General features: G+C 34.2%; 3 protein-coding genes across 3 annotated transcripts; 1 reads left to right on the top strand and 2 right to left on the bottom strand.

Annotated features, from left to right (window-relative positions):
* The first annotated feature begins 837 nt into the window (after window positions 1-837).
* On the top strand, window positions 838-3155 carry LOC148213425 (protein SHORT INTERNODES-like). Its single transcript, XM_088123894.1, has 2 exons — window positions 838-2219; window positions 2522-3155. Exons 1-2 carry the CDS (start codon window positions 1682-1684, stop codon window positions 2893-2895), a joined length of 912 nt encoding a protein of 303 aa, XP_087980020.1. The 5' UTR covers window positions 838-1681; the 3' UTR covers window positions 2896-3155.
* Window positions 3156-9624: 6469 nt separating this feature from the next.
* On the bottom strand, window positions 9625-16162 carry LOC111005539 (FG-GAP repeat-containing protein). Its single transcript, XM_022277059.2, has 13 exons — window positions 15846-16162; window positions 15516-15674; window positions 15037-15288; window positions 14795-14914; window positions 14455-14535; window positions 14058-14153; window positions 13517-13612; window positions 13235-13288; window positions 12947-13150; window positions 12131-12256; window positions 11671-11736; window positions 10832-11128; window positions 9625-10250 (listed from the first exon to the last, which is right to left on the bottom strand). Exons 1-13 carry the CDS (start codon window positions 15906-15908, stop codon window positions 9777-9779), a joined length of 2088 nt encoding a protein of 695 aa, XP_022132751.1. The 5' UTR covers window positions 15909-16162; the 3' UTR covers window positions 9625-9776.
* Window positions 16163-17269: 1107 nt separating this feature from the next.
* PAP25 (purple acid phosphatase 25) lies at window positions 17270-20119 on the bottom strand. The gene is made up of 8 exons (XM_022276713.2): window positions 19839-20119; window positions 19529-19735; window positions 19343-19454; window positions 19031-19257; window positions 18748-18886; window positions 18448-18668; window positions 18242-18363; window positions 17270-17590 (listed from the first exon to the last, which is right to left on the bottom strand). Exons 1-8 carry the CDS (start codon window positions 20007-20009, stop codon window positions 17398-17400), a joined length of 1392 nt encoding a protein of 463 aa, XP_022132405.1. The 5' UTR covers window positions 20010-20119; the 3' UTR covers window positions 17270-17397.
* Window positions 20120-26348: the final 6229 nt, after the last annotated feature.

Raw genomic sequence — 26348 nt, 5'->3', positions numbered from 1 at the left:
GCGGGAAACGAGAGGGCAAAAGGGTAATTGGCCATAAATAGCCCAAAAAAAAAATGACACAAGATCAGATAAATATGATTTTATTCAATTTTCTGAAAAGAAAAATGAAATTGTTATTTCTTTGTGTTTATCTTTCATGGTTTGAGGTAGAAAATAAGTCTACTTGGACTAACTTCAATGTGCACACGTGGCGAAAAGTAGGAATTTTGCGATTTTTTAATGTTATTATCATCTTCAATTACAATTGAAAAAAAATGGATGTGAAAGTACGGAAATAGTGTTAAAAGCTTAAGCCCGATTAGGTCCAGTTTGGTCAGCTTGTTAAGGGGGCTGGGCCTCAATTTTGTCGGACATAAATAGTCCAACTGGACCGGGTTCATTAACTCATTATGACTGTGAGAACCGGTTCAACCAAAACCCTTGCCATGCCAATGACATAAAGTTCGTGCGCATCAATTCTCTTAATATTCCCTTAACTGTATAATGATTAATTTCATATTCTTAAGTAATTCATACCTGATCTGATGCCCCAAATGGTTTAGTGACAAAGATTTATTAAAAGAGTAATTTAGAAATAATGCAGACGAGTAAGAAATTGGGTTAGATTTAGAGGGTATTATAATGTAAATGTAAATAATAATATATAGGAAGTATAAAGTATGGGGTAGATTTAAAAAGTGAAAGATGAGAGTGGAGAGGATTATTATTTATTTGGGGAGTGAAAAGGAAAAGACGAAAGGATTTATATTCCTAGATTTTTAACCCTAAAAAGAATATAAAAATTGCTAACATAACGGTAGTCACAGACAAGTAGCGGGTTTTTCGCAAAAGGAAGGGATGGGGGCAAAAGCTGGTGCGTCGACACGTGGCGGGCTGGCAACCATTAGATGAACGGAGAATTTGACAGCGTTTGATCTCATCTCATCTAATTCATCCATATCCATGGGCAAGGCGAAGGGCAAGGAGGAGAGAAAAAGAGTAAAGAGTGAAGAAGAAAGAAAGTAAATAGTAATGGAGAGAGGGTGATTAGAAATTGGAATTAGATTAGTATTTGGATGGAGTCAGGAAGGGGAAGGGGAAGGGGAAGGGGAAGGGGAAGAAGTTTTTGATCAGTTGGATTGAGACTTAAATTGAAAAAAAAAAGAAAGAAAAAAACTGCGCAGAGGAGAGAGAGAAAAGAAAAGGAGAGGGGGCATGGCGGCGTTGCAGAGAGAGGTGTAATTCTGCGCCTTAAATGCGGTTAAGTTCAAACACTGGCACTGGGAAGTGGGAGGGAGTGAGAAGAAAAAGGGGGTGGGGGGTGGGGGTGGAATTGAAAGCTGTCCCACCATCAGGCACCACCAGCAGCCACCAGGCGGCAGAAGCAGCAGCAGCAGCAGTTGGTAATTAACTACGAACACCATCCTATTCCTCTCTTCTCTTTTTTCCCACTAAAAACTAAAACTATTTCCATACGAGGAAGAATAGAATAGAATAGAATATTAACAATTTCCCAAACCCAAAACCACCTACAATTACCAAACTTCTCTTCTCTCCTGACTCCGCCCAACACCCAATTGTCCAAAATTGAAATTGAAAGCAGCCTGGTTGTGGTTGTTGTTGTTGTTGTTGTTGTTGTGGGATCGAATTTTATTAGGCTGGGGGTTGGGCCCTGTGATATGGATTATAGGTCAGAGCAACAATGTCTGGGTTTTTCTCTCTAGCTGGAGGAAGAGGAGCTGGTAGCGACGACCCCCACCGACCCAACGAAATTATCCACCCAGACACCTTGTTTTGGTACAAGGGCGGCGCCGCCAACAGCAACAGCAACAGCCTCAACCTCGACCTATGGCAGCAGCAGCAGCAGCAAGAGCAAGCCCTCTTCCAAACCCAATCACGCAACAATCCCTACTCCTCCTCGGGCGTGGTGGGTCCTCGACGCGCCTCCGATGAGTCGTCGTCGAGATCGCCCAATTTAATGATGATCACATCCGGATCCGGATCGGGATCGGGGGGGATCAGCTGCCAAGACTGCGGCAACCAGGCGAAGAAGGACTGCGTCCACATGCGGTGCCGGACCTGCTGCAAAAGCCGAGGCTTCGATTGCCAAACCCATGTCAAAAGCACATGGGTTCCTGCCGCCAAACGCCGCGAGCGCCAACACAAGCTCGCCGCCTTGCAACACCTTCACACCACCAACCCCAAACGCCCAGATTATAACCCCACTTCCTCCTCTGCAGGTACAATTCACAATTCATAATACTTTTTTCCATTTCTTTCTTTTCCCCGATTGCGTGTTGCAGACATCAAACTTCTTCTTCTCTACACTAAAACCTATCGCCAGCTTTTTTCTGTCTGTATCACTGTTATTCGCTACTCCTACTTCCTGACCAATTCTTACATTTTATTTTATATATCATTATTATTACTCATTCCCATTTCCCACTCCAACTCCACTCCACCAACAATTCTTTTTTCTTTTTTTTTTTCGTTTATTGTTATTATTAATTAATTTTATATGTATATTTTTTTTTATCTCTAGGGTTGGAAATTGGGAATTTTCCGGCGGAGTTGAACTCCCCGGCTGTATTCCGTTGCGTCCGCGTCAGCTCCACCGACGAAACCGACGAACAATACGCGTATCAGACGGCGGTGAATATCGGAGGACGTGTTTTCAAGGGAATTCTATACGACCAAGGACCCGAAAGTAATTATATGCCCGGCGAGACCTCGTCCGGCGGCGGTGGCAGTAGTAGTGGAGTGCAGCCGCTGAACTTCATCTCCGGCGCCGGCGATGCCACCACGGCCAGCGGTGGCTCCTCCGCTGCCTTGCCCTTGCTTGATCCTTCCTTGTATTCGACGCCGCTCAACAGCTATATGGCGGGTACGCAATTCTTCCTACCACCAAGATCTTAAAAAGAAAAAAAAAAGAGAAAAAAAAGAAACCAGTAGATTATCACAGCTTCAATTTCCATTTTTCAATTTTCGATTTTCGATTTTTCTCTCTCTGACGAACTTTTCCAATTGTGTTCATGGTCTGGAATAGATCTGCTTAAGAAATTGTAGTAAAAACCCTTACCCTCCACTTCACTTCACTTCCTCCCAATCCCCACATTACGTTTAGGAGCAAAATTGGAGAATAATGCGGAAAAAGTTTTTTTTTTTCCTTTCTTTCATTAATTTTGTTTTTGGTTCAAATTTCAATGCGTAGTTTTGAACATATAAAAATTATTCTTCTTGAAATCCAAAGTCGTTTTTGTACGACATGTTTGTGGTTGCGTAGAGTCTTGCTTGTGTCTCTGTCTCTGTCTGTGTTTTTTTCTTTTTTCTTTTATAATATATATAATATTTAGTTTCCATTATTATTATTGTTATTTGTTGGTGTGAAGATTGAAGGTGCTTTTTTCCTGCTTGCCCGTATATATGCCGGTTAAAATTAGAATATGCATTTTCTGGTTTCTTCTTTGTTTGGACAAACCAACAATCTAGGGGGGCACTCCAACCCCAAACCATGCATAAATTCACATTTAAATCTTTCATATTATATGCTTTAAAAAGTCAAATAATGTCGCAAATTTGAGCATAGTTGAACGACCTTATTGAACTATAAAAGACAACAAATAATGAATCTACTATTTTGTCTTGCAAAGAAACCCCATGTTTGGTTTTCAAATAAATAAATGGAAAGAAAAAGGGCATGATTGTTTTTTGATATGCTTTTTTTCCTTCGGTTCTTGGTAATTAACCATTTGTCAAGAGTTTTAATTTGGTGTATGTTGCTTGCTTGATTAATTAGATGTAAACGAATTAATTAGCCACCATCTCCAAAAGCCCTAGCATGGCTTTGCTGGCTCTACCTATCTACCTTCTGGATATTTCTGCTACTTTCATTTTGGTTATTTCATTAAATGAATGCATGCACATGAAGGATTAATTAGCTTAATCCTTAATTTCCTTCAGCTTATTAAGTTGGATCAAATTAGAATTTGAAATGTCTAGCTAGCTCTTAATTCATATACATTCTCATTCTTCTTCCTCTTCCTCTTCCTCTTCCTCATTGTTTCACGTGTTTGCATGTCTACATTTTTACATTATACGATGATCTATTTTAGAGTGGAATGATTACTTGTGTAAATATAATTTCATATAATCAAGTTTCCTTCAATTTCTCAAACTCTTTTTAATGTGTTGTTTATATGTATATGCAATGCCAAATGTAGCTTCATGATTGACATGTGATTATTATTTGTTATACGTAATAATAATATAACATCGAATTGATTTATCTGATTGGTGTTTGAAAATTATGAAAACCCCTCGGCCCCCCAACAAAATGATGTGCGCTAAAATTAGAAAATTTGCATATATTTGTTATTTTTTTAACGTGACATGATTTAGGTAGGGGATGACGTTGATGATGTTGAATATTGTTTGTGTATGAAATGAAAGTTATAATTGGTATGATATATGATATGATACGATATGATATGATAATGTGAAGAAATAGAGAGGGGGATGGGATGCATGTGAATATGTTGTGAGGAAGCCAACCCAGCAAAAAATTGGCTATTTTTATGGATCATTTCAGAAAATTTGGTGTCAAATCAGAAAACAACTTAAACAGTATTAATGAGAGCGACATTCCATAACCCATCCACAAACTACCGAAAGTGTAAAAAAGCTAAATAATCAATTTTATTTATTTATATTTTACTTTTTGTTCCAAGGGGAGAGCATCATTGATTTTGTCACTGTTATTATTGGGCTTCCGACACGTTTTGAGCCTGAGCCTGAACCTGAACCACTTGTTGTATCAACACAGCACAGCACAGCACAGACAATCAAGTTCTTCCATACGTCGGATATTTCTTGTTCTTCAAAACCCACTCTCTTACGTTATGTGTTGTTTTTGATTGTCCAGTGTTTCTTGTTGTTGACGTTTTCACGTCTTTCTTTTCTTTATATGGGGTTTAGTTTTATGAAATGGGAAAATTTTCATCGTGTTTTCGTATTGAAAAGTTCTAATATTTTTGAGTTCATACTTGTCTTTATCGCATGAGTAAAGTGAGACGTCGTTGAGGATTGAATATATGGTATATAAATTGGAAATTAAATTAGCAAAATTTGGAGGAAAATGGGGGAAGGAGTCGGAAGACGATGAAGAAGAAAAGATTATAATTTTGAATTGGAATTCGGAGGGTAATTTAAAATAAGAGAGAGAGAGAGAGTTGACCAAAGCGACAATTTGGGACACTTTTGGTTTCTCGGATTCTGATGTTTGTTTGTGTTTTTTTCTTCCTTGAGCAGCACAATGGAGATATTTTTGAGTTATTGGCCAAGAAATTCAAAATAAATTAGTCAAATCAAATCAAATAACCCCTCCCTCAAAAAAAAAAAAAAGTGGTGGTGTAGGTGTATGGCTTCCTTTACATTAAAAGTAAATTTGTCTGTTGTCAATTAGTTTCTCCCTATGCTAAACACAACACAAAATAGTTTCTTTTTCTAGAATTTTTTAAAGGCATTCATTTACTTATTTCAAAACATATGGAGTAAAGAAAAAACTAGAGAACACAACTGAAACACACACAAATGCGAGACGAAAGTGACTCACCTTGGGGGCAGTAACGATGGAAATGAAGCAGCTGCTGAAAATGTTGGGTGAGAAACACCACAGAGAGAGGAAAGGAGAGGAAGAAGAAGAAGAAGGGGTTTTGGTTTGGTTGTGTGCAGTAGTGTGTAGTGTGGGGATGAGAAGAGGGCGCAAATATAGGTAAGGTTTTTATGTGCGTTGAAAGGAAACAAACAGAAACAGAAACAGAAACTGGGCATCATCGCAATCGCAATAATGGGTAATGGCGGTGGTCCCCTAAAATGTGTCTCTCTCGCCCGCGTGACACACACACACACACACACAGAGCGAGCCATGGCTCATGGGTATGTTTGGAATACATATATTACATAGAGCCATGGCTCAGGGCGAACTCTGCACTCCAATAACTTTTAAACATATATACAGAGAAGATATATAGGAGAGTAGAAGTCAGCGTGTTACATACAAACAGAAACTCCCCACTTTTGACCCACATCATCATGAATTGTCTCTTCAATCTAATTCTGTATATCTACACTCATACTTCTACTGTGCCTGCTTTCCTTTCTTTCTTCTCTTCTCCACTGTTTCTATTTCCATCATCTTTCATCTCAATCCCTCCTATTTTTCTATTCCTATTCCTGTTCCTCTTTCTATTATAAAAAAAAAAACTACTGCTTTTTCTCTTCTTCTTCCCTTGTTTCAACTTCAATTCAATCCCTTCTGCACTTTTTTTTTCCTTCAAAAACAAAAAAACAAAAGAGGTGGTCTTGAGAACTGGGTCCTTTGCTAAAGTTGCAGTTTTTGTCCATCACAAATTAATAGGTAGTGACTCAGCTTCTGGCTTTCTCAAACTTTTTGATGAAATTGATTCAACTTTTAAATCTCTACTTCGAAACAAAAAGTTTAAGTTTAGGGTGCGTTTGTTTGGTTCGGTGGTGTGCGAAACAAAATTTTCAAAATAGATTCAATGAATTTTGGAATGCATGTTTAGTAACAGATTTTGATATTAAATTCGAGTTTAAAAACTTGTTTAAGATATTTAGTAATATGTTTGTAAACATTAAAAAATGTTGTTTTCTAGGGATAATAGAATTTGAAAATAATTTTTAAAAACAAGTCTATTAACAAATATTCACTAGATCGAACCCATTGAATTTGACATCAAACACAACCTACCCAAACTCTCGCTTCAAATAACACTCGTCTCATATTTAATAATATAATTGATTCAACCGAGTATAGGGATGAATTTATCTCAAAATATTTCATTCAAGTTACTTTTTTCCATTACTACGATCATTACTTTAGAAAATAATCACAATTAACATAGGAAAAGGGAGTTATAATTATATATCATAAGAAACAATGAACAATTCTTAAGATTTTGTAATTTTTCTCTTCTTAGAATGGAAAAATTACAGATATAAATGTTGGTACAAAAAATTTGCTCCTACATCTCTAAAGAAAAAAATTCTCCACCCATACACGTGTAAATTTAAAGTCTAGTAGTTAATGAATGTATCACATGATGGACTTGAAAATCGTCTTTCTTCATTCTCATGTTGCCTAATTAGAATTGTGTGTGTTGCATCTCAATTTCAAATGAAAAAGAAGCTTCATTTATGGGGCTACTCTACTACTAATGGTGACTAATTTTATAGGCCGGTGGAAAAAAAAAAATTAAAAAGCTAAAATTGTCAACCTTTGATTTTCATTCGACGTTTTCTCCTTTATTGGGAACTAAGGTTTTTATTAACATATCCTTTTTTGAAACATTAATTTATAGTCTAAACGTGTGAGTTTAAAATACATCTTCTAATCTCTCATTGTCGCAATCAATTCGAACATAATTTAGTGAATAAGCTACCTATTACGTTTCCAAATGATCGATTTATTTCCCACGATATGTTTCTTAAACTAATGTATAGTATATAGATATATATTCTAAAAGTACTCCAAATATACGACCTATCATAAAATATCTCATTTTAATTTGTATTACGTATTTTTAATTTATTTTAATTTTTGGTTCCTCTCAACTTTGTACATGAAAATCTATTTCGTTATTGTTCAATTGTAATGTTTTGTATTATGAAATCTTTATGTTGACCACACGTGAAGTTGAATTTGAAGTCAAAGTTTATTGTCTAGCTGTATACTGGTTAAATGCAATATTAAAATTTAATAAAAAAAAATTAAAAGTGAGTTGTCATCCAAAGTTTAGGAACAAAAATGAATATATTTAGAAGAATTTGAACAAAATAACATTAGAGAAAAAGTTTAGCAAGATAAGTCTTTCTTTCTCCCTTTGTATGACACTGGCTTTAAATGATCTGTTTCAGATTGAGTGAATGATTTTTTTTTTAAATCTATATTCGATGACAACGAAGAAAAAAAGAAGAACAATCACGAAAGATGGTTAAAGCATGAACTAGATACATCATGACGAATTCTTCAGAGTGTTTACCTAATATTTTTCTATTGGAAAAATGATTAACAAAATAATGAGTCACCATCGATATCGACACATCTGAGATCATCAAATGTTTGGGAATTCCTCTAGTCAATCTATTTCCTTTTCTTTCTTGTTGTATATCATCTTCGTATACATCTTCGCTTTGTTTTTGGAGCCTATAATGAGTTATAGACAGAGTTCGAAGAGGACAAATCGTTGATGATTCCATCATACATGATTGAGTTGCGAAAATTCATGGGATAGTATATGGATAAATGCCAAGAGAGCATGGCAGAAATGGTAAGGAAGAGGTAATAAATACATTATAATATAAAAAGCAAGCCAAAACGTTATCATTAGAACATCAACTAAGAAACCACATCAAAATCCAATTTTAACCTAAAATAAATATATATAGATGTATACGCAAGATCATGCATGCAACAACACTAATAATGACATTTGATCATTAAAATTAATAGAAAACTCTCAAACTCCCAAGGCAGATTAAACCCTTGTATTATTTGAGATTTTTCGTTAAGATATATGATAATAAAAGAAGCCAAAAATGTTATAAAGAAAAATAATTTCAATTATCCTAAAAGATAAGTCATCCATTATAAAAAGAAATTATGCAAAAAGAAAAAAAAAAGCCATTTAGTGATCCAAACATATTTTTATGAATTTATCTAAAAAACAGAAATTGTTTTTTCTAGAAGACTCTTAAAACAGAGGAAATTATTCACATTCTGGCCTGGATCCACTTAAAAGAAAAGAAAAAGAAAAAGAAAGAATTCTTATTTTCTGCTCATGCCATACAGTATACAGTTTCTTTTTCCCTTTTTTCTATTTTCTTGTGTTTTTATAATAGGATGGGTATGGATGTAATTTTCCCAAACGGCTAAAAGCGGAGCAATATTTATTAAGTCTGCATCTGCAAAAATTAGTCACAGGTGAATAATTTGTCTGATTTCTGTACTTTTACTTTCAATGTTGTTCATGCGTTGGGATACATCTATTTATACTTTAAAATTAGAATGACAGTTCTTTTATGTCATAGCTTATGGTGGAATATAGGAATAATAAAAGTTTCACCACTTTTTCTAGATTCACTTTTGAGATGGACATTAACACTCCATCTTCCTTATTAATTTCCAATATTTTTTCTAGATTTCGATTTAAAAAAGAACTAGTTAAATATCTCGTAAAAACCAGTTCCATTGAATGGAGGGACAAATTAAGGATAAAAGGTAAAATTTTAAACTCATGCATCGAATTACTAAAATTTAGAAGATAAAGAGGTTAATTACCACCCCTAATTGTGATTAATAGAATTGATGCATATCTTCTACAATAGAGTTGATATAAAATAAACATAAACAGCTATGTTTAAAGCACTTTAAACCCAAAGAAAGAATATATCCTTGCTGTTGTGAACCATTTCTGTGAATAAAACCCAGGTTCGCCTAAAATGAGGTATTTGGTGGATGACACTAGTTTCTTCTGGGCAGAAGTCTTGATAAAACTACGAAATCGCGATGCTAAAATGTAAGTTGTACAGAGTTGGATGTGGGAGGAGGGGAATCTACGATGAAACTAGGATACAAAATGGTTCATCTCAAAAAACTTTCGATGGGTTTACATTCTACTTTCCTGTATAAATTACATCTCCAAATATACGAAAATGATGCAATGACATTGATCCTCCGTTAGTATTTTAAACCAAACATATGATCATATGACTGTTTCTTACCGACTGGCGGAAGGCCGTGGTTTTCCCTTTATAGAATTCAAGTGTTGGGTAACAAATATGACTCCCATTACAAGTATGAGGCACCCCACCAGCGTGCTGAAAAAGAGGGCCCCTGGTTGCCTGGTCTGGACAAAACCATACACGCCAGTAGAGGTCACAAGGACAATATCTGTAAGACCGTCATTTGAGAAGTCCTCACAGATGAGGGCATGAGTCGGTGAGGCGGGAAGATCGATTGAGGCTTGTACACTTCCCCCTGGAGAAACGATTACGGCTTCTTGTTCTCCTGCAGCAAGAACCATTTCTCGATCATCGCGCACTCGCAGGGAGATCGCCTTGAGTGTGGGAATCACTGTGCCAGCTTCCATCATTCCTGATGGAGACGGAAGGTTTGACCAGGTAGCACCTGTTGAGATCTGCCACTGCCAATCGGCACCATGGCCATGCAAGCCGGGTGAATATGATGTTATCTGCGGCAAACAATACATTAGAGTCATAAAAAAGGCAATCAAACTGCGCATTGCATAAGGAAAAAAATGAAGAAGTAAATATTGCAACTTATATATATATAAGGAATGGAGTCTGATTCATTTATTGATTACAAAAAATGCTGCCCGCAAGATAAGATACTTCGATGAAAATGTAGAACTTTTAAGGCTGAAAAGTTAAAGTGCAATCTCCACATTAAACAAATAAGTTTTTTTGAGAGCACAAACGCGACACAAGTGATACTAGCAATGCATTCATGAACAAGGTGATTCAGTTTTATGTACTGACATGTTTGGAACTTGTAATGGAGGTTTACATCCATGCACTCTAATTCTTAATTAAACAGGAGAAATCTCTTGTTATGACCAATGGGATCAACAGGTAAAATGAAAACACGGCAGATAATTCACAAGGAGTTTCCAAATTCTTTGCATCTGCTATGCCATACAGCATATATAATATAAGGAAGAAAGTGAGAATGAAAATTGGAGTGAATCAAAATAAAGTTAAATATACAATAACCACAAAAAATGGATGCCAATAGGTACCAATTTGCCAATACCTCTCCCCGGTTAGTCAAGAAAACAACATCCCCATGGCTTCCCTTGCGATGCCTGTGACCATCTTTTCTTGGGATAAGAATCGGGGTTGCAACTTCTAAAGAAGCCAAATCTGGAGTACGGCCATATCTCGAAAGTTCTCCATGTTGGAAGAAGTTGAAAGGGGAATAATGGCATATAGAAGCATTAAAGAGTTGTTCTCGTACAGGTACCCCAGAGGTAGCAACAGCCCAACAAGGTTGAATAACTTCCATTGATCCACTAACCACAGTGCGCTCAGCACCATTACCTCCAACCGCCTGGAATTCAAAATTTTGAAAATCTTTCCAAATTGGAATACGAATAACTATAGTAAATGCAGACTTTATATTAAAATTTGAACACCCCCGTTAAAATGTCAAACAACTTCATCATTGATATTCAAATGCTGTTCGGAAATATATGCATTCAGTTTCTTCATAGCTCACGAGGGAACTTGAAAATTTGAGTGACCACTATTTGGCTAAAATGACGGGATATAAACCTAAATGCAATTGGAGTAAGCAATAATCAGGAAGCTTGTTGGAGGAGTACTCAATATCAGACTTGAAATCAGGTAAGAGAAAAACTGAATCGGCTAAAGTAGGCATGTCAGTTTGTTCACCCATCGAGGAAAGCCATGAACAGTATAAAAGATCCACTTCCACACATGGAATCAGGAATACTGAAAGTATCTTAACATGAATAACGAAAATCCAAGATTACTTAGAACAGAACCGCACATACTGCAATAATTAAGGAATCACGTATGTAGCCCCATAGTCATGTAAATATTGTAATGAAAAAAAAAACTAATGTGCACCTGAACATGATCAAGGACTCCGTCTCCATTAATATCAGCATGAAGACCACCTTCTTGAAGATGTAGCTGTCAAAATCAATAATGATTTTCAGTAAATAGAAACAGTGGTTTGAAATAGGACGAGCTAACTAAAAAGTAGAATTTACAGTTTTCATGTGTATCAGTGTATGTCATAAACTAAAAGATGAAAAAGTGGTTAAGCCGAAAAAGAATCTCCATTACCTGGTAGATTTTCATTTTCATGAATCACAAAAGTAGAATTTACAGTTTTCGTGTGTATGTAAACTAGTAGATAAAAGAGTGGTTAAGCCGAAAAAGAATCATGAAATATGCCTGAGAAAAGGAATAACATAAAGGATTCTCTTGCTGCAACCAACAAACGTCTATTATTTAAGATGAAATGCAAAAAGCTCATTACACACACATGAAAATCTAGCAGGTAAAGGTCATATATGCATACTTTGCAAATAGTGCGGCCAGATGCCAAATGCAGAGCTTCTATCCCTTCTTTTTGATGAGCCACGACAACATTAGGAAGCCACCAAAGCTTGGTATAGTTAGTTATGGTAGGAACATAAGGAAGAGGCTGCATCAAAGAAATTAACACGTTAAGGAGACTTTAAAAATATTATAACAACTGAGGATGAGGAACGGCTTAATGCATTATAAGAGTTTTTTCCTAAAATATATTTCCTATAGAAAACAAGCTAAGAGACAGAAAAAGTTCAGAACCTGAATGTGTTATCTATGACCTTACAGAAATTAAGATTCTGAGCTGAGCTAAAAGTTGAAGCTTTTTAAGGCAGTGTCTATCTATTAAAAAGAGGATTCCTAGTTATAGAAAAGAAATTCATCCATACCCATAAAAGAAACATCCATGTTAGGAATATAAGTAGTAGATTAAATTTACCATAATTCATCCGCTTCAGTTTTTGGGTTCAATGGTGATTTAACATGATTATAGAGCTGGAGGTCCTTTGTCCAAGTCCAATATCTCATTTCCTTTCCAATTAATATTGATAACCACTTGTTGAGCTTTGTAAAAATTTTCAAACCCACGAGTGAGGAGTGTTAAACAGATAACTTTGAAATATATCAAACCTATAAGCTTAAATTTTTGGGTTAATTAGTGATTCAAAAATCTAGAACTAAATGTGAGCAACTCAAGCTGAAACATTGCTGGAAATGGGTAAAAAATGTGAACTATAGAACCTCGTTCTTCGTTTAAGATTCATGAATTCATCCATAATGCAATGAAGACGTGATTGGCGCGTACCTTCTTAGATTGTGCTGAACCAACAATATTTGCAGCAGAACCAATAATTTTAGGGATCCTTTTACTTGAGTCCTTCCCTGGAGGATGGTTTTCCTCGGGCTTATGAAAAGGATAACTAATTGATTTTCCAGATGTTTTCTTCAATGATTTCCTTTTATGTCGCATGAAGTGCGCCAACTCTAACATAGTGTCTTCTCTCCTATCCTGTTTAATCGATTAAAAAAAATTGTAAGAGAAATCAAATATTTACGAGAAAATGACAATGGAAAAGTACATGTGTAACCTTACCCAGTGGTGTGGCATGACTCCAAGGATTGATTCTCTGAATTCCCTGCATTCAAACTGCAATTTGCAAAGCCTCAGGGTGAATCTTACTAGTATTTATTTTTTATAAAATAAATCGTTTCAGAACTTTCATAACTGGAGCAAATGCTAACTACAAACGCCGGTGCTTCTAGTGCAGGGTAAAAACTTGTGATTGGACCTCATTATATATTAGCCTTACATGTTGAATTTTAATTGAATACAATAAATTAATGTCAGAAACAGAATCAGTATAAGGCTACATACCTCTCCAGGATGTCGAGCATTCAGAGAATGAACGTCAAGCTTGTAATTATGCTGTGGAATTATCTGTGATGCATCTGAAGAATGTGCCTCAATGTTCTGAAACATTAGAAGATTAAATAACCGATGAGTGCCTACCGTACCTACATCTAAAGATATTTGATATTTCTTTTTTTTTTTTTTTTGATAAGAGGAGGTTGGAGTTTTGCTCCCCCTATATCCAGGGGCACCCACACCCACCCCAAGGCACAAATCTAGGAGACATCAAGGGTTTTCAGTATTAAGCTGACCAGAAGGTTCAAACCTGAGACCTCTAAGCCAGTATAACCAAGAGACCTCTAAGCCAGTATAACTAAAAGACCTCAAGCCCTTGCCAACCAAGTTGGCCCCGGCTATCTACAGAGAGTTAATTAATTGAACTTCCTCAACAAAAACGAATGACCTCTTTCTTTTTTGACAGAGTTACTGTGTCCAGTAAAGAATAAATTTCCAGAAAATAATACGAAAGGGAAAGATAAGAAAAGAAGTATATATGTTGAATCACCTCATTCTTTCTGCTCCATCGCAGCACACCAGATCGACCAGCAAATGCATAAAATGCGAAATGGCGTAAATCTACTGTCCCTGAGTTCTCAGAAGCCTACATAGAGAATTTACGTACTCATCATGTAACCATCTTCCACTAACATTTAATTTAACAGAAAATATACAATCTCCCAACTGTAGCTAAAGTTGTCACATTGACGTGTCATACCAGAGAATTGAGTAACAAACTTTCACAATTTCAGAAGATAAATTTATCTCCAAAGCAACATGAACGCACAAAACGGTTGATTCTTTTGAAGGTTCCAGTTCTTGTAACCATCAGCATTTTCCACTCAGAAGACATATGAAAGAGACACAAAAACTTTCTTGATAAATGACCCTCAAAACTGTCATACCTCCTTTTCAGTGGCACTTCTTCTATGCTGCTCAGCGTTCTTTTCTGCCATTCCAATTTCTTCAAAGGGGTCCATAAAAATCTATATGGAAGTAATTTGGTCATTAGCATGCTGAGTGCATATTGGTGAATCATCAATAAAAAGACATTATGAATTTATTAATTTTGGCTACCTCCTATATGCAGTAGATTATTCATTCATTATGTGATTGGAACAATTGGAAAATTTCTTGATATTAACACTAGAGGGAGAAAACACAAATCTGGCAGCATTCCAACTAGTACTGTGATAAGTGAACAAATATCATGCATCTTAAGAACCAGAATGTAATAAGACATACATGTGGCTGCATTTCCATTCTCCCACCAACAATAACCAATCCTGAGTCACCATGCTTTAGGGTATAATTGCTTATCGAGATTGCTATCTCTCTATGGTGAGCATTATGTGGAAAATCCTCCTGCCAAATGCCACCAAGAACTAGGCTATTAGTTAACCATATGATCTAAGGAGAATAGTAAATAGAAAAATACAGGATAATGAAGCACACAGAACATTACAGATATCAAAAGAAAAACAGACCTGCAGATTTGTTTCCCATAACTTTTTGAGATTGTGATCAAAACACATCACAGTCCAACCGGATGTAACAACAACAACAACCCGAGTCACAGGTTGCCCCTGTCTGGGATGCCGATCAATAATGCCAGTAGCCATCGCTACAGCACGTCTACCAGATGAAATGCGTACTTTATCGGGCAACAAAGAGACCTCTTTCAGCACACGTGCATGACTAAATCCCTCATCCACTCGCCTACTATGGGGTTCCAAAACCTGAGACGACCATCCAAAGTTCATAAAACCAGTCTACATAGCCGATTGACTAGCAAAACGCTATAGAAGCCAGCAAAAATGTTTTCGAAATCCAACAATCGTATGTGACAGAAAGCAAAGGAACATTAAACGTCGCAGCACGCCAAAATTATCGACCCAAATATTCCATACGAAAACACGCGTGATTGCATAAACCAAAATGAACATGGCAAGGTACTCCAGATTACCTGAATTTTAGCATCGTGCGTGGCTACAAGAACCTCCTTCTTTCCATCACCATTAAGATCGGCGACAACAGGTGGCGGGAGACGATCTCCTTCATACTTGATTGGGTACTCATCAGTTAGATGCATCCACGCCTCCCTAAATGAGAAATCGCCCTCGTGCTGAAATTCAAGAGAAACGCAACAAAATCAGTCCCATTATTACGAAATAGACAATCGAAATGCGAATTAACAACACAATGTCGTCAGTTTTCCAAAATCAAGGAACGCCGATGGATGAAGTCAGAAGAAGTCCTGAACAACAAATACAAATTAGAAGGCGAAATTAGGAACCTGAAGGGAGAAAAAAATAGCGAAGGCAGAGAGCATAAGAATGGCTAAATCTCGCTTCCTCATATCTTCCGATTCCGTTGGACCTTTCAGCTCGAGTTGGTTCAATCCGCAGATTCACAGTTCTCCAGGAAAAATAGTGCTTCAAGGCTGTGAAGGCTAAGCGTTAGGTTCAGAGGGTAATTCTAATTCCTTACACTTAGCCATAATTCCCTTCAACACTTGCACCAAATTTCAGTGGAGAAGAACGACCTTCAGCACCAGACGCGACGGAGACGACACTGGATTGCAGCAGTTTCGGTACCGCCGCTACGGACAGCGGTTTTAATACTCTTATGGATTGATACTTTCCAGAATTTAAAGGCTGGGCTTCTCTTGCCACGGGCCCAAAGGCCCAATCAAGTTGGGCCGGTTCCTCCTCTGCAGAGACGGCGCTGTGCTTCGGACTTGGGTACGGATTAGCTAAGAGATGACAAAATTTTCGTCTCAGAGAGTCTATGAAGGAGTGGGAATTTAAATCTATAACTTCAATAAATATATATAAAAATATATATGGTATAAAATCTGTCACTAGAGACATGTTTTAGTCGAATCTCATTTTGTAGATTCAAACCTCATCCGTCATCCCATTTGAATTATGTCAATCTAAAAAGAAAAAAAAAACCTATTTTAGTACCTCTTCTAACATCTCATCTAAACTACCTTGTTTTTCTTTATATATATATATATATATATATATAACTCTATTTTACTAATTTTTTTTAGTAAAATAGAGTTATTCTAATTAGTTTGACTTTGATAATATGTAAAATAAAATAAAATTGATATCAATTCATTTAAGGTAACAAATAAAAACAATGAAAAAAATGGGTATGAAGAGCTTCTAAAAAAAACTATAAGTGAATGACAAAAAGAAAAGAATAAAATGAATGGACAGAATTTCTCTCTTATTTAAATATGGTGTACATTTAAACATTTTTGTGAAGTGTCTATTAACAAAGACTGTATAAATAAAATTAAGATATGTATATATTAGATAGGAGCTAGTAAACTTCTTATTGTAATTAGTATAATTCTTTAAATTTGCACAATGAGTCCAAGTTCGAGTACAATAACATGTAAAAAAAGTTTTATCAAAATAAAACCCTCCAAATTCAGAGACCAAAATTTTTAATTAAATTATTAGTCAAAGGCTCCAAACTCACCAAGAAAAAAACAGGACGTGGAGTCCTCAGACAGTGGAAATGGTATTAGGTTCGGGAGAAACGCAACGCTCCGTCGTTTCTTCCATTTGTTCTTAAATTTGGAGAGTTGATTTTGAATTCAAATTGCTCACTAGACGGAATATGAGTGTTGCGTTGGGTCAAAAATAAAAATCCCCTTTGAAAACGATATTAAAATAAAAGAAAGAGAATGGGTGCCCTTCGTTTTGCACGAACAAATGGTTATTTTATTCACTGTGTGTGCAATAGGGAATGAAGATGCTAAAATCCACCACAAAACACTGCACTACAACCTAAAAACCGCAAAAGTTATCTTTTTCTTTTTGGAAAGTCTATTGAGAAGAAGCCTCGTCTTGTGGGAACCAGTATCTGTTATATATCCAAAGTGAATCAGCAGCAACAGGCTCATGGTCTTCGTTGCGGTGCCATGTATAGTATGCATGAGTTCGATTCTTGATTTCAAGCATTGCGTGCCCGAAGCTTGCCTCCCGATACGCTGAGTAACTTGGTTGTGGCTCTGTGAAACTGCATAAACCAACCAACTCTAATGTTATATATATATATATATATATATATGATCAAACTATATATGTACTATGTAGTTTTCTTTTTCTAAGGAAACTAAAAAGCTCATTTTGATTGGCTTTTAGCAATTTACTTGGGTGTGTATTAACTAACCAAAGTTAGAAATTTTATCTAAGATCAAATAATAAAAGGTTGAGAATTTAGACAAAGAGTAACTCTTCATCTTTTGGGTTATTCCAAACCACACATTTATTAAAAAGTAGTGTAACGTTTAGGAGTGCTCCGACTCAATTTCGTGCTTACCACCATTAAGTCAACATTTTCAACTAAGTCGGCACTAAGATAGGTGCTAACTAAAAAATAATGGTATTCTAACCTAAGAATGCAAGTCAACTCTACAACCATAGAAGTAACATAATTTCCAAAAGGGAAAAAACTATTAAAGTAACCATGGTTAATTATTAGTCAACCGCATATATTCTAGAAGTTCAAAAGTGCTGTTGAACTGTAAATAGTCACTTAATCCAATTTAAAGTTTAATTTAATGAAATCAACAATTTGATTGAATTTCACACTTCATCAACATATGAGATTAAAAAATAAGTTCTTTTCGTCTTCGAAGGAAAAAGCAAAGATGTGAAAAAGACTCACCGGTTAGCAAGACCTTCAATATTTCCACCATCACCGACTGTTATGTAAATTGGTGCATTAACGTCTCTAATTGGAGTGCTCAATCCATTTGTGATGTTGTATCTCACATTGGACACTCGCTCCTGCCACAAATAAACAATCACTTCGCTTCATATTTCTTCAAATCCCCATCTCACAATTTTCTCAAAGAAAATAAGTTCACATACCGAACGCTCATAAGCATGGACGTGGCCAGAAAGAACAAGATCAACTTTGTTCTGAACAAACCAGGACTCGAACATAACCCGCATGCTCTCTCCTTCCATATAATGGTAGTCGTAACTATTATACCAGGGAGAATGAAGCATAACAATCAACCATGGAGTCTCATCTCTCTTCACCTTCAAAAACTCATTCTCCAGCCACTGGTATTGCGGAGTATATGTACCTGATTTATCAATAAAACTCCACTTTTAGCTCTGTTTTCGAATGTAACTCAATACCCTCATCACCAAATCAACACGTACCATAAGCAGAGTAGGACGAAAGGACTATAATGTAGGCAGATGCACGCTTGATCGAATACCACAGTGGTGACGAGCTTTGTGATGTTTTGTAAGGAACGTGATACCGATGCGTATAAGGCTTGAAAGGGGTGTTTTCTCCCTGAAACAACACAATTGGGTTAGCTTCAAAATTTCCTATCATTCTATATATAATCTTTCGATTCTAAAGATCTAGGGGGCAAAGTAGGAGGAAATTGTAAACTGAAGAAGTAGAAAGATGGTAATCTTGTGCAGTTGTTCTTACAATTTCTGGAGCGAAATCCATTTCGTGATTGCCGGCGGTCCAAATCCACGGCTGATAGGCAGTTGATTTCTCGACAAATCGAGCCCATGTATCCCACTTCCTGTTGTCGTGGTACGGATGGTTGTCGGCGTAAGAAAGATCTCCGACGAACAGCACGGCTTGTCCCTTGGGGTTTGTAAAATAATGCTCAAAAGTTTTATTAGAATCATAAGTCTGTCCAAGATCGCCTGCAGAGATATTGCAACTGCTTCTTTAATTTATCTTTATAAAACAGAGAATGCAATCGAATCACAAGCGAGGAAGAAGACAAACCAATAATGCCGAATGTGTACGGAACATCAGGCCCGGGCTTGGGAGGCGTTCTGAACGAAAATCCGCGCTTCGTGTTGCCGCTCCCGAGCTCATAGAAGTATTTAGTATCGTACTGAAATTCAACATTTTGGAACCTTAGTTTTCGAGACTGGAAATAAAAAGGCAGAGGGTTTTAACAGAGCGAACCTCAAGTTCGTCAATGGTGGCGTGGTGTATGAATCCAGAAGTGTAATTGTAATATTTGTAAGTAGTGATTCTGGAATGTGCTTTTTGCTTCTGATTTTCGTCGCTATCTTCAGCCCAATATCTGACAACATTCGGGTGGGGCGACCGTGGCGTTACCCATGAGATTATAATGCCTCTGCCATGGCGATCTCCCTGGGTTATGTGAACCTGCACATTCACCAAAAACAAACAAAACCTTCCATAAAATGAAAAGATTAAAAGAAAAAAAAAATTGAAACTATTCTATCTGTAAATCTTCCATATCGGAGACCTGCTCCGGTGCGTTGAAACCAGGGGGCGGGGGGAACGCTTCGACGGGCATGTCGACGGAAGCTTCAGGTTTCCTGGTGTATTTACTGGTAATACCTCCATTGCAGACGTCGGCGACGGAGAGCAATAGAGCTAATAGAAGCAGAGCTATGAACTGCGAAATTGCAGCCATGGCGGTGAATTCGAAGAGGGAAGAATTGGAGGGTTTTTGAGAGGGAGAGATGAGAATTTTATATTAATTTTATAGATAGGGTAGAGAGATGTAATTTAATCCATACTCCGTAAATGCCGATGGACGGGTGGCTTTATATACGTGAAATTAGGAATATTTGTTTTCTGTTTGGATACTAATTACTAATTCGTCAAAATTCAAAGAGAGAAATCCAATTGGTATTTCTTCTCTCTTTTTGGGAAAACAATCCAATTGGTAGTTTAATTTTAAATTGGATTAAATATTAAATTATAAGGCCTTTATAATTCAAAATAAACATATATTTTTAAGTATTAAAAAAATTAAAATTTTAGAGAAGCTACACTAACCAAATCAAACTCAAATTTAATATAAGATAAAAACTATCTTCTCAATTCTAAAAACTATCACATTTATTTGAAAAAAAATGGTAATATTTTTAAAATACATATTATATATCTATGGAATGAAATTTCTCTTTATTTATTTATTTATTTTTGCATATAACATTTTAAATTTTACTTCCTTTAATCTTTTTAAAGTATTTACTTGGTTATTTTTTACGATTAAGCAATATTAAGCAATATTTGATGGATTAAATTATCTGTGGTTGTAGTTTGTGGAGTGAATATAAAATTTTATTAATAATTTTAACATTTTGTAACAATAATAGTGTAACTAAAACAACTTAGTACATAAAAAGATTAATCTTAGTATCAAATTTATCAATTTTGTTTTGCTAATTTAAAGCATATATATCAATAAAATATTTATTATTATTTTGATTTGACTTATTACCTCACATGTAAAAGTATATAGATGCTCTGGTCCTATTTTTGTCAATTGCATTATTCTATGAGACATCACATTGAACGATGGATTTTTTTTTAACCTATAAAAAATGCTTTGTGGATTTTTTTATTATTATTTCTTTAAAATCCCTAAGTGATGGACGTTTGACTTTAATTATATATATATATATATTTAGCAAAGGGGAGGGCAGGGGTACTGCAGCCTTATTTAAACTTATAAATTTTATTTGAAAAAAATTTATTAGCTATCGATTTGAAAATATATTATCAGAAAAAAATATAAAGATTTTTTAAATAATAATACAAATATAAAATTACATTATAATACTGTTAAAAAGAGCATTTACTTATTCTAATTTATACATATCATTTAGTTTATTTTGTGTTTTTTACTCTTTGATTTTATGGTTGGGTTTTAATTTTTTTTTTTTTTGTGTTGAAAATGTAATAATATAACTGTGGGGCACGAATTTGAATTCTATTATAAAAAATTAATGTTTTAACCAATAAACTATTTTAAAAGTCAAATTGATTAAAACATTTATCTCTGATTTAAAGTCATGAATTCGAACTCCTATCCTACGTATTATATTTAGAAAAAAAACTATCTTAAAACCTAAATGCTTTACCATATAACATAATCTATGTTAAATAGAAGAGGAAATTTTAGAACTCCCACTTACTATTGGTGGAAGAAAAATTTAAAAAAACGGCGTCAACGAAGTCAAAGGTCAAGCTTTGACCCATCACTCCAAATCAAGCAGACAACGACAATTTTCCTGCGTATATTCAATAAATTAATAAGGAACCATGTGGGAATTGAAAAATAATTGTTTATTACATGACATTTAATTGTATGAACCACATAAATCATAATATGAAGATATTTAATATGTTATTAAAGAGAAACGATCCCAATTGGGAAAACTTAATAATAATAATAATAAAAAAGAGTCACGAGTCAGTTGGATGACTGTTGGTAAAAAGCATATATGCCACTTTACTATTAGTGTGATTTAAAGTAGCTTTTAAAAGTTTACAAAGAAATTTGGTCAAAATGAAGAAGCTGGGTCATCCACACAGGGTTTGCTTGGTCCATGAAAAAACCAATTTGTGTGGCCAACAATGGTCACTCTTGTTGAGCCATCCATAGTGGCCTAAGCCAGATTCAATTTACTCCATAATTCAATAATAACTTTTGGTGTTTTAAATGAATGGAGCTACATTTTTAATTTTATTTTTTCTTTTTAAGAAGTTGGCTGAGACAGCAAATGCTTTATTAGTTAGATGGTCATTATGAGATTTTAATTAAATTCTCTTCTATTTAATTCTAGTCACCCATGATGGTAAGGAAAATGCACCTCTAACCTAATCTAATCAACGTAATTAATTTTTTAACCTATATCTATATAGAAAAGAAACTTTTAATTAACTTCTCGTATTTTTCTAACCTATACATATCTCTCCCTTCTAAACTTGTTTTTAATACATGTGTAAGGTAGAAGTTGGATGGACTCTCATTTTAAAATTGGATCAATGCCATTTAAATTATTTTCGAATTAGTCTCACTAGCAGCTGAATTATATATTTAACAACAAATACAATTTTCATATTCTTTTGTTTTTTAGGAGCACTTTACCTAAAAATGTAATTATTTAATGATTATAAATATCCCGTAAGTTCTTTTTTGTGAGAAATAAATTTGTTAAGACCCTAGAATTATTGTTTATGAATTTTTATTTTATGAAATTGTATCATTATAACTTTGTTGTGTTCATTATAAAATAAATGTTTAATAATATTTTCATCCATTTACTAATCTCACGAGATTGTGAAATTGAGTTTCCACAATATTTATAATAGAAAAAAGTTATATATTCTCTTCCTGAAATCAATCTCAAGGCGAGCCAACTATAAAATAATAGATAAACTTTTGTCCTTTTATTTATTTATACTGCAAGATTAAAGTTTATTAGTTCAACGAACTTAACTACTTAGTACCTTTAATAGCTAATTTTTCTTCTCTTTTTTAAAGTTTAGCTGGTTGACAAAATTAATTGAGGGAGGCAACTAAGTCATATTTTTCAAAAACAATAAATTAGTTATTTACATTCAAACCAGCCACGCACAAAGGATCAATTGTTAAATACTTATTTTAGCAAGGATATTATTCCAATATTGGAATTTATAATTTATTGAGATTTTCTTCTCCATTTTCCTCTAATAAAAAATGTCATTGCCATATCAATCTTTTACCGTTTCTATTTAAATTTATTGCAAATTAACATATATATATATATATATAATTAATAAAATTAGTTATTGCATCGAATTTCAACGATCTGTCCTTTAATTAGGTCCATTTATGAGGAATTAGTTGTAACCCATTTGATTATTTAAAGGGTGAATTGAGGAAAGAAGAAATATTTAATAAAATATATATTAATTATTTAAATAATAGAATTGGGGTTTGAGCTGTGGCATGGAGGAAAATACCTGAAGAAGTAACTCGACCCTGCATAGATTTTTGTCAGTAGAGTTATGAAAATAAAAGTTCTGAGATAAAATAAATTTTTTTAAAAAAAAAATTAGAGGAAAAAAAAGAGATTTATAAAAAAGAAAATTTTAATGAGAGAAAAATTAAAATAAAAAGGAAAGAATTTTGAAAGTAAGAATTAGCGAGAGAAAAAGAAGTTATAAAAGATAAAATTTTAGACAAATATTAAATTTTTAGATAGAGAAAATGAGAATGATAGATTAGAACCAAAAGAAATAAATAAAAATACGTAGAGATAAAATTTTGAGAGGATGGTAATAGTAAATATCCAAGTTTATAATGAGAGATAAACTTTTTAGAGGAAAAAATTGTGATAAGAACAAAATTCAGAGTCGAACAAATCTATTGTTGGAGGGAAATATGTCAAAAAAAAAGTATGAAAATTTGAAAAACAGAGACTTTTTTTTTTAAGTATAAAACAAACATAGACCTATTTTTTAAACCAGGTAAAATACATTTTTGATAAACAGAAATACAATAATACGATACAACAAAATATAATAATACAATACAGCAAAATTATATTAGTAAGATACGATAATATAACATAGAAAAATTATATTAATTCACCAACTAAGTGTTAGTCTTTCACTCAGATGTGGATAATTCCTCCTATACCGGAAAAGTAAGAAAATCAAGTGGTAACGTGTGGCTCTCATTCCTCCATCAAGAGAAAGCCTAAGAGAAGACTATGCTACCAGTCCTAGCTTGCACCGAACCTAAGGGAAAGCATTTTAACAAGAGGAATGAAAGAAAAGCTTATTCGTATTCAATGCGGGATGACCTAGCCTCCCAAATCCGCATCAGTGAGTGGTGTGACGACGACCAACTTGATTTAAAATTACAATTTGAATGTAATGACTCTGGAAAAGAGCGAACAAGCACAACTGCTTTCTCTTTTATATGATATGAGAAGACGTTGCCACTTTCTTATTACCATTTAGACAATCTCTGATCCTTACTAGAACTTATTGGGGTCAGAAGATTCTTATTAGTGGAAAATAGCCCTAGTGTCATTCACTCCCGATGAAATAGCAGCTACGCCCCTTGGTCCTGAGCCTTTGAACTAATCCGAGTCTGCAACAGTCAAGAATTATTTGTTCCGTCGTTCACAATAATTTACTAATATTGTCAAAAATTTGATTACAATAAATTTTTTCCAAAAATATATTCTAGAGGTCCCAACAAAAGTCTACAACAGTCCCGAACCACCGCCTCTAAAATCTGCCACAAAAACTCTCAAATCGACTGCTAAAGAATACCCACAATTGTCCCCTTTGATTTGGAATTAAAATCCACGGCTTCTCACTTTGATTCACGGCCACACATATATATGATAAAAAAAATAAGGTAAACTTAAATTTGGGTTTTATGCGCAGTTACTAAAGCGAGCATAGTTAAGTGGTAACTGACATATACCTCCAACCAAGAGGTTGTGAGTTCAAATCCACTCCCCAAACATATTATATCTCGGAGGAAAAAGAAAAGCATGTGCAACTGATAGAAGATGTGGCGTTTGAAGTGACGAAGAAAGAGGAGGCACGTTAACATTCCACTAGTGATACTAATGGAAATTTGACATTAGAGACCTCTCTCAACTATTTTTAAAGTCGTGCTTACTTTTGAAATTTAGATACTAAATAGAAATCTATCATCAAAGTTAAGGACCAAACAATCACTTTTTGAAATTTAGGACGAAACTTATCATCAAACCCAAGAACCAAAAATGTATTTTACCACAAATTACTTTTTTTTTTGTTTTTTAAATTTGTGTTGAATTTTAAAAACATAAAACAAAAGGTTGAATGAGTTATCAAACACTTCTGTTTTTTTTAAATGATTATCAAACAGGCACTTAGGTATTGACCGATAAACATCATTGAAAATTAAAATTGACAAATAGGAGAGAAATGCAAAAAATAAATTTATATATTTTTGAATAATGAGTATTCTTTTTTTAATAATGAGATAGATGTTCACGGGCCAGCATCTAAATATGATATTTATAATCAAAATCAAATATCTCTCAAAATTATCCTATCTAAAAGTTATGCAAAAATAGTAAAACACTCAAAAGTACTTCAACAAGTGGAGAAGTAAACATCAAATGATTTGTTATTGAATATTTTCTAATTATAAAAGAAAGTATTTTTCTTAAACTACTCCTTAAAACTACACTTTTAACCCACAGGTTTATACTTTTTCAATTTTGCACACACTAATAAAATCTATAATTTGATAATGATTTATGTTTCTCGTTTCTCAATTTTTTAAAAAGGTTAAAATAACAAAATCAAATTTCTAATTGTTTATTCCTTTTGTCTTTCTAAAATATGGATAAAATATATGTTCATCATTTTTCATTTTAAAGTTGCACAATAAACATGTCTCACAAAAATTTGCATAATAAATACAGCATAAAACTTTTGAAAAATTAAGTTTTATATAAACCTTTTGCATTTGTTAATCTAAAATTTTAGATAACAAAAAACAGAGAAAAATAAAAACAAAAAACGAGAAAGAGTTACTCAACATAATTTTATTTTTTTATTGTGGCAGACAAGAAAAAAAAATATTATCCACTGGGCCATAATTAATTGAAATATTATTCCATTTCATAAACTCTACATTATTATTCTATTCTTTTAGAATATCATATTACAAACAAGAAAGCATGAGTTTGTAAAAAATCAAGTTACCACCCTACATTATTTTAATTTAAATGTTACTAACAAATCAAATAAAGTTTTAAAATTAACCCATCTAAATATATCCCAATTAGTGAGTTGGAACGAACATAATTAACAGTAATTGACATATATCTCAAACGATTTCCACCTCTACCTGTTATACTTGGACGAGTCATATCTCATGTGTTTGAACGAATAAATAAAGATATATAGATATATTTATATTCAGTAAAAACAGACGGACAAAAATACTTTTCTTCAA

Source organism: Momordica charantia, assembly GCF_013281855.1.
Source record: "Momordica charantia cultivar OHB3-1 chromosome 1 unlocalized genomic scaffold, Mcharantia_2.0 BLBB01000001.1, whole genome shotgun sequence".
Classification (NCBI taxonomy): domain Eukaryota; kingdom Viridiplantae; phylum Streptophyta; class Magnoliopsida; order Cucurbitales; family Cucurbitaceae; genus Momordica; species Momordica charantia.
Note: the sequence above shows the minus strand (reverse complement) of the source record. Positions and strands in the feature narration are given on the sequence as shown.